The 9,528-nt window shown below is 38.0% G+C and overlaps 1 protein-coding gene across 1 annotated transcript in view; it reads left to right on the top strand.

Moving 5' to 3' along the window:
- LOC102829195 (serine/threonine-protein kinase Nek1-like) overlaps window positions 1–9,528 on the top strand; it is a 277,499-nt gene that overhangs the window by 225,989 nt on the left and 41,982 nt on the right. The window contains 1 exon segment of the mRNA XM_006864548.1: window positions 7,093–7,272. Within this exon segment, the coding sequence (XP_006864610.1) occupies window positions 7,093–7,272 (180 nt within the window).

Below are 9,528 nucleotides of genomic sequence, written 5' to 3' on the forward strand. Positions count from 1 at the left end.
GGGAGAAAGATGAGGCTTTCTGCTCCCATAAAGATTTACAGCCTCGGAAACCCTGTACAGGGTCGCTTTGAGTCGGAACTGACTCCACGGCTCACAACAACAACAACATACTTTGTACATTCCATCTTTCTATTATTAATGGATGTTTACAGCTGTTTCTCTTCATTTTTGCATTGTGCCCCATCAGCAAATGAAGGAACCAAAGGCTTTCTCCACTCGTGTCTTCATGATCAACTCTCTTTGAGGAGGCAGCTCTTCACCAAGTTGTATTTTGAGTGCCTTCCAACTTGAGAGTGTTCATCTTCCAGCACTGTATCTGACAATATTGTGTTGATTTTCATCATGTTTCAGTATTCAGTATTCTGGTTCTGATAGTCTTATTCTGCTATTCAGAAGATTTTCAGTGACTAAATATTTGAAAATAGTCCGTCTCTCCTTCTTCCTAGTCTGTCTTTGTCTGGAAGCTCATCTTAAACTGTTCACTATGGTGACCCTACTCATATTTAAAATACCAGTGGCATAGCTTCCAAAATCGCAGCAACACTCAAGCCACTACAGTATGACAAACTGACAGATGAGTGGTGGATCTTAAGTATGTTGTTGTTAAGTACCATGGTGACTCATAGCAACCCTGCACAGGCTTTCTGAGGCTGTAAATCTTTATGGGAACAGAAAACCTTATCTTTCTTCCATGGAACAGCTGCCAACCTTGAGGTTAACAGCCCAACTCGTAAGAAACCACTGTGCTACCAGAGCTCCTTTGTAAACCATCACAGGAACAGAGTTGATGCATTAGACACTAATGACCAAATACCAGAATAGTTGTGGGAGGACATCAAGAATGTCATACATGAAAACTGGAGGGTACTATGCTAAGTGAAATTCATCAGTCACAAAAACACAAATAATTGCATGAGATCACTGTTGTAAAAAAGTTAAAAAATATTACCTTGCAAAATGAAACATTTTATGGTGGGTACAGGACGGATGGGGGAGGAGGAGTGGAAAAAATTAATAAAGTAAATCAAGGTAAATACTGTTAAAAAAGCAGACCGAGGTAAATACTGTTAACTAATGGTACATTGGGGCAGTTGCAATCATTATAACAAATGGAAGTACATGATTTATTGAATGTAAAACTGATGATCTGATTTGTAAATCTTCACTTAGTTCACAATAAAAACTTAAAAAAAGAAAATCATGCATGAAGATAGCAAAAGTCATTAAAAAGATAGAAAAGACCAAAATGGATGTCCGAAAAGATTCTCAAACTTGCATTTGAACATAGAGAAGCTAAAATAACTGGAAAATATGATACAGTAAAAGAGCTGAACAGCAAATTTGAAAGGGCAGCTTGAGAAGACAAAATCAAGTACTGTAATGAAATGTGCAAAGACCTAGAAAATTAGAAAACCAAACAGGCTCAGTGTTTCTCAAAATGAAAGAACTGAAGAAAAAAATTCAAGCCTCAAAATACAATATGCTAAATATTGAATGACACAGAAAACATCAAAAGAAGTCCACACTGCAGTGAAGTTACTGTGAAAAGCAAGGCCTCAGGAATTGCCAGGATGTCAATTGAGATATTTCAACAAACTGATGCGGCACTAGATGAACTCAATTGTCTGTACAAAGAAATTTGAAAGGTAGCTACCTGGGCAACTGATAAGAAAAAAACCGGGGTTGCAAAATCCAAAAAAAAAAAAGGTGATCCAAGAGATTGCAGAAATCATCTAATAATATTATTAATATCTTATGAATATAAAGTTTTTCTGAACATAATTCAAGAACACTTGCAGCAGTACATCATCAGTGAGCTGCCAGAAATTGAAGCTGGATTTAGAAGACAGTGTAAAATTAGAGATATCATTGCCTACATCAGGTGGATATTGGCTGAAAGCAGAGAATAGCAGAAAGATGCTTGCTTGTGTTTTATTGACTATGCAAAAACATTGGGCTGTATGGTTTCAAACAAATTATGGCTAGCATTGCAAAGAATAGAATTACAGAACACTTAATTGTGCTAATGAGTAACCTGTACATAGACCAGAGGCATTTGAGGCAGAAGAAGGGGATACTGAATGATTTAAGATCAAGAAAGGTATACGCCCGGATTGTAATCTTTCACCATACTTATGCAGTCTGTGTGCTGAGCAGTTAATCAGAGAAGCTGAATTATATGAAGAAGAACATGACATCAAGATTGAAGGAAGATTCATTAACAATCTGCTATATGAAGATAACACACCTTGCTTGCTGAAAGCAAAGAATTTTAAATACTGATGAACATTAAAGAATACAACCTTTAGTATGGATTGCATGTTAATATACAGAAAATGAAAATCTTCTTTACTGAACCAACCACTAAAGAACATCATGATTAATGGAGAAAAGATTGAAGTTGTTAAACACTTCATTTTTCTTAGATCCACAATCAATGGTCATAGAAGCAGTAGTGAAGAAATCAGAGAACATATTGCATTAGGCAAATCTGCTGCAAAAGACTTTTTTAATGTGTTAAAGAGCTAAGATACTATTGTGAGGACTAAGATGTTGTGACCCAATCCATGGTATTTACAGTAGCCTCATTTAGATGTGTAAGTTGGGCAATGGATAAGGAAGACCATAGAAAAATAGATTACATTTGAATTATGGTGTTGGCAAAGAGTATTGAAAGTACCATGTACTGCCAGAGGAACAAACAAATCTGTCTTTGAAGAAGTACAGTCAGAATCTCCTTTCAGAAGAGGATTATGAGATTTTATCTCATGTACTTTGGGCATGTCAGCAAGGACCATTCTCTGGAGGGCATCATACTTGGTAAACTGGAATGTTGGCATGAAGGAAGAAGACCCCCAACAAGATGTGTTAACACAGTGGCAACAGCAATGGATTCAAACATTTTTTTAGGATGGCACAAGATGGGACAATGTTTCAGTCTGTCATACATGGGTCTTTATAAGTCAGAACCAACTTAACAGCTTCTAACAACTCTTCTTATATATTTTACATCTCTATATTTTATAGGACTTATAGACATTATTTGGGAAAAAGATGAGGCTTTCTGCTCCCTCGATGATTTAAAGCCCGGAAACCCTATATAGAGTCACTGTGAATTGAACAGACTCTATGGCACTTGACAACAACAAACATTATTGTGCTACACAGTGTGGCACTGTGGGTTAATGCGCGGGACTGCAAAGTCAGTTTGAACCGACAAGGTTGGCAGTTCAAGCTCACCAGACACTCCTTGGAAACCCTATACAGGGTCGCTATGGGTCGGAACCAACTTGATGGCACTTAACAGCAACAAACGATGTATATTCACTCATATTTCCCTGCATTTTGCTCCATAGTGCTTTCTGTTCCTTCTTGAATTTGCATGTTTACACTTGAGATCACTTTCCTTAAGACTAAAGAGCTTTTTTTATTTGCTGATACCGCAGATAAGGAGCCCTGGTATTGCAGTCCTGAGTCCTCAGCTGCTAACCAAAATGTCTGCAGTTCATATGCCATGCTGATAAAAGTTGTGGCTCTGTGCTGTGGCAGTGCAGGTTAATGAGCTGGACTGCAAATTTGGTTTGACCGCAATGCTGGTGGTTCAAGCTTACCAGCTACTCCTCAGAAACCCTATATAGGGTCACTGTGGGTCAGAACTGACTTGACAGCACTTAACAACAACAGTTAATCGATGTCTGTAATGGTTATAGTCTTGGAAACCCTGTGGATCTCTTTTGTTCTATAAGTTAGCTATGATTTGAAATTGCTTGGCTGGCTGTAGGGTTTTTGGTTTTGTAGTACAGATCTTCTCTTGGTAAATTATGTCAACTTTTATTTGCATGAAAGACTTTTATTTTTAACACCAGTTTTAAGAAATATTTCTCTCTATATTGAATTATGTATTGTTGTAGTTATGCACTGTCAGTTCCCACTCATAGCAACACTCAGCCCAACAGAACAAAACACTTCCCAGTCCTGTGCCATCCTCACAACTGTTAGAATTGAGTTCATTATTTCTGCCACTGTATCAGTCCATCTTATTGGTGGTCTTCCTTTTTACGCTGTCCCACCACTTTACCAAGCATGATGTCCTTCTCCAGGGCTTGGTCTCTCCTGATAATACGTCCGAAGTAAGAGAGAAAAAGTCTTGCCATCTTGCTTCTAAGGAGCATTCTGGCTCTACTTCTCCTAAGGCAGTTTTGTTTGTTCTTCGGGCACTCCATGGTACTTTCAGTATATTACCAACATCATAACTCAAATACATCAATTCTTCTATGGTCTTCCTTATTTAATACCCAACTTTCACATCCATATGAGGCAATAGAAAATACCATGGCTTGGAACAGGCCCACCGTGTTCCTCAAACTGATAACATGAACACTTCAAAGAGATCTTGTGCAGTAGATCTGCTGCCTAATTCTATAGAAGAAGATTTTTTTAAAATTATTATTTCACTGATTAGCTTTGCTTTATTACATTTGTGCAAGTGTAATTTCATTTCATTCTCATGTCCATAGTTTTTTAGGAAAAGTCATTCACATGCCTTGCTATTATTTCTTTAAAGTAATGTGTTTAATCTCAAGCTGTTCTAATATTTTCTCTCTGATTTTTAATAGTTTTACCATGATGTAGCTATATGTGGTTTTAACCTTTGTGTTGCCTCAGCTTCTTAAATCTGAAGACGAATATCTTTTTAATTTATTTTGGGAAAATTTTGTTCATTTGTTCTCCCCCCGCCCCAAAAGCTTTTATTGTGACTCGAGTGATAGTTTACATTAGAGAGCATTGGTTTTCCACTCATCCATATCATATTTCATTTCATTGCAATGATTGTAATCCCCTCCATGCATCATCATTCAACAGTATTTGCATAAAATTGCATGAAAAACCCTCTGGGTTTTTGTTTTGTTTTGTTTTTGATGCGCACAAAAACACTCAGTAACATATAATCATTTAAACAACCAAAGGACACATTCTGCAAGCCTGTCTCCTGGCTGCCAGCACACAGCCTTTCACTTTCCATGAGTGTAGAGTCCTCAGCTGCTGTATATCTTCATGTCATTGTCTCTGCCTCCATATCTGGTGTTGCTGCTTCTCTGGATGTTGTTGTTGTTGTTAGGTGCCATCGAGTCGGTACTGACTCATAGTGACCTTATGCACAGCAGAACCACATTCCGTTCATGCTCTTCTCTCTTGATGGTTCCTCTGTTCCTGGAATGTAAGATTAACTACTCCCCCCTTTATGTTACAAAATTTCTACCTTTACAGTTGTGAGAATCTCAATTAGTCATGATAACAATTATTCATTATTTAATCATAAGAATCTTATCCCCATCTCCTTTCACCAGACCCATCTAGACAAGATGAAAACTATTCAGTGGGCATTCTACCTTTCCCTACACACTCAAACTACACTCTAAACTCCCTCTTGAAAACTTGTAAGCCAGCCACTTCATGCCTTAATGCACCCCACCCACCCACCCATTTTAGGTAGCCAATGTTGAAGTTGCCTGTTCTTAAAAAACCCTGTAAATTTGATCCTTGATGTGAAAACTCCTTCTCTCCCAGTTGTTATTTTAAGCTACTACATCCATAAGTATAGGTCACGTTCATCAAACTGTAGCAATTTACACTTGTTTCCTTTATCAAATTTCTTTATCTTACTCTAGTCAAGTTCTGATCATCAAGCCATCGAAGCTAGGTCAAATGGGTACTATCCACAAGTTTGGACATTCTTGTGTGTCTCCCCTCACTTCATATCATCTGGACACATCACTCTTGGCTATAGCCCACCGTGACTAGGTCGTTTGCCATGGGCTTAGGAGTCCCCACATCTCGCCACACTTCAGACCAACCAGCCCCTCCTCTTCTCTTTCTCATCTCCAGGTCGTCGGGAGTCTATGGAACATGGTTGAACTCAGCCTGTATCTTCATTGCTGCCTTTTCCCCATTTCCATTCACCAGCAGACCACCATGGTTGTCAGCAAGCTTGCATGGTGGCATTCCCTTTGAGTTACAGTCTTGGAGAGGGGTCTGTCCTGCAGGGACTTGATTGCTTGCCTTGATGGCTCCCTGACAAACAACTTGCTTGTTCTTTTAGTAGCCAGTCAGACTGTTTGGCTTTTGTTTTGTTTTTTTCTTTTTCCTGCTGGTCTTTCTTTCAAGAAGTATCTTCTATTCCTCTAGCTGCTTCTGCCTGGTCTGCATGTCCTTTCAAGTGGGAATGTCCCACGTCAGAAGGTTCTGGATGAGGCTCAGGATGCCATCTAAGGTCTTATATACTACTAAGGCTCCTCAAGATGCCTCTTTCACTGGGCCAGTTCTAGCGCCCCTTTTAGATTTTCTAATTGGTTATAGGTAAAGATGGGCTTACAAGCTTTCTGTAATCATGTTTCCCAATACTCCTTTGTATTCCAACTCAAGGGTCTATTTTACAAAAGTAAGCAAAGGAAACCAATATACATAAGATAGTCAAGCACCTTAACATTATTTCCCCTCGTTTATCCATTCAGACTATGCCTTGATCCCTGTATCATAGAACCCTGTTGTTCCAAGGTTGAGCATGCATAACTATTTATATCTGTTTCATTTAGCCCATGAAAACCTGCCTAAGTGTTCTCCTGTCTACCTTGTTCTTCCATCCCCCTCCCCCTTTTTGTATATTGCCTGCCCTGCTCACCACCTGAACTGTGATGTGTCTGTCTCCTACCTGTCCTCTACCGTCCCACCCCTGGTAACCAACAAAGTTGTCTTTTTTGTTTGTTTGTTTTTTTTAGTATTGGTATCTTTTCTTAAGCTTTTACAGTAATGGTTTTATGCAATATTTGTCCTTTGGTGACTGACTAATTTCACTCATCCTTTGCTTATTTTTTGATTGGGAAGTTTGTCTTTCCTCTTCTTAATTTATAGTGATATATATATATATATTCTGTATATTAGTCTCATATAATAGGTAGGTCCCCAACTTTTCCTCCCAGTCTATTGGTTGTTTCTTCAATGTGTAATTTTTGATGTTTGTTGTAAATGCTGTCATAGGTAGAATTAAAGTCCATTTGAGAACTTGGCATAAGTTTTCATATTTTGTTTTTACAGTGATTTCTCCTGACGACGAAGAGTGCAAACCCTTAATCATTAGAGAAGAAGAAGTACAGTGTGTTTCACTTGAAATAAACCCCTCACCTACTATTGATTCTCCTTCTATTGAGATAAAAAGTCCAAAGTGTAGAGAGGTATCTCCACAGACATCATTGAAACCAGAAGGAAACTTGGATGGTATGTTTTAATGAGCAAAATGATCTGGATTTGACTTTAAATTTCTTCTTTATAAACAAATCATCAAAGTGGTATATAAGTTTAAGTTAACACTAACTAAACACACTTCTGTTGAGTCAGTTTTGACTCATAGCAACCTTATAGGACAAAGTAGAACTTCAGAGTTTCTGAGACTTTAAATATTTGCAGGAGCAGACAGCCTCAACTTTCTCCTGCGGAACATCTGTCTGATGGATTCAAATTGCTGACCTTGTGGTTAGCAGCCTTGCACGTAACTCGCTTCATCACTAGGGCTCTATGTTTGCGTAATTCATCTCAAAACAGGTTAAATACACTTAGGCTTTTAGTAACTGCTCTTGTTTTGTATTGCTGCACAAAAATCACCCCCAAAAGTTAGTGTTAAAACACCTATAAGTAATTTATTATAGCTCATAATTTTGTGTGTCAGGAATTGACTCAAGGCATAGTGAATGTGATTTTTGTCAGGGATTAATTAGTGATATTCAGAGTGCAACTAGGCTGAACTAAAGAATCCAATATTTCTTCACTCCCATGCTTGGTATCTTGATGGAGCACAGATAGACGTACCCAGTCAAATCTCACTCTTTTGTTTTAGGGCCTAGTCATATGGTCTTTCCAAAATAGTTAAACTTCTTTCATGGTGGCTCTAAGAAAGATGGAAGCTTCCAGTTCTCTTAAAAACTAGGCTTAGACTGGCATGACATTACTTTATCGTACTCCATTGGTCAAGACAATCACAATGCCAGCCTAAATTCAAAGATAGAGAAACAGCCAACTTCTAGATAACAAGACTATTGGAGACCCTGTGACATGTATCTTTAATTTGCTGCGGTAACTTACTCTTATTCATTAGAATCATGTCTGCTATGTATATTAAGGAATTGTGCTGTAACACTGTAGGATAAGCACTTGACTGCTAACTACATGATTGTTTGTTCTAACTCACCAGTTGCTCCGTGGAAACACTATATAAGATCAGAACCAACTTGACAGCTCATAACAACAACAGGTATTTTAAAGTAGCTGTCTTAAAAGTATAATGATAGTTACTTGATAACTTAAAGACAGAAAAAAAACAAAATCCTTAGTCATTTAACTGAAACTGTATAACCTAATACAGTGGCCAGCAAATGTTTTGTAAAGGACTAGATAGTAAATATTTTAGACATTGTGGATCATATGTTTATATGTAGATGTCTAAAGTTAAGGTCAGAAGAGATTCTGAAACTTGCTCTTGAGCAAGAGAAGCTAATGCAAAGGGAAGAGATGACATAAAAGAACAGAGCAGGAAATTTCAAAGTGAAGTATTACAATGAAATGTGCAAAGACGTGGAGTTAGAAACAAAAGGAAAGAACACACTCAACATTTCTCAAGCTGAAAAAGCTAAAGAAAAAAATTCAAGCCTCAGGCTGCAATATTGAAGGATTCTATAGGCAAAATTCACGTCATCGCAATGATCATGTGAATGGAGTAAAGCCTTAAGGACCTTCATTTGCTGATGAAGCACAACTCTGAATGAGGAGAAACAGCTGGAAGTATCTATTAATAATGTGAACATGGAATGTACAAAGTATGAATCTAGGAAAATTGGAAAATGTCAAAAATGAAATGGAATGAATAAACATTGATATCCTAGGCATTAGCGAGCTGAAATGTACTGGTATTGTCCATTTTCAATCTGACAATCAAATGGTTTACTATGCTGAGAATGACAAATTAAAGAGGGATGGTGATGCATTCATCATCAAAAATAACATATCAAGATCTGTCTTGAAGTACATAGAACTTTGTGATAGGATAATATCCATATGCCTGTAAGGAAGACCTCTGATATTCATAAGGTTTTCAGTGACTAAATATTCTGAAGTAATTTGTCACTCCTACTTCCCTAGTCTGTCTTTTTCTGGAGCTCAACTGAAACCTGTCCACAATGGGTGACTCTTCTGGTATTTACAATACCGGTGGCATAGCTTTCAGAATCATTACCACTCACAAGCCACCACAGTATGACAAACTGACAGATGAACTACTTCTGAATATTTAGTCACTGAAAACCTTATGAGTAGCAGAGAAACACTGTCAGATATAATGCTGGAAAATGATCCCCTCAGGTTGGAAGGCACTCAAAATGCGACTGGGGAAGAGCTAGCTCCTCAAAGTAGAGTTGACCGTAATGACCTGAATGGAGTAAAGCCTGTGGGAGAAAAGTCCGCGGGATCTTCATTTGCTGATGG

Source organism: Chrysochloris asiatica, unplaced genomic scaffold (genome assembly GCF_000296735.1).
Source record: "Chrysochloris asiatica unplaced genomic scaffold, ChrAsi1.0 scaffold00066, whole genome shotgun sequence".
In the NCBI taxonomy this organism is placed as follows: Eukaryota; Metazoa; Chordata; class Mammalia; order Afrosoricida; family Chrysochloridae; genus Chrysochloris; species Chrysochloris asiatica.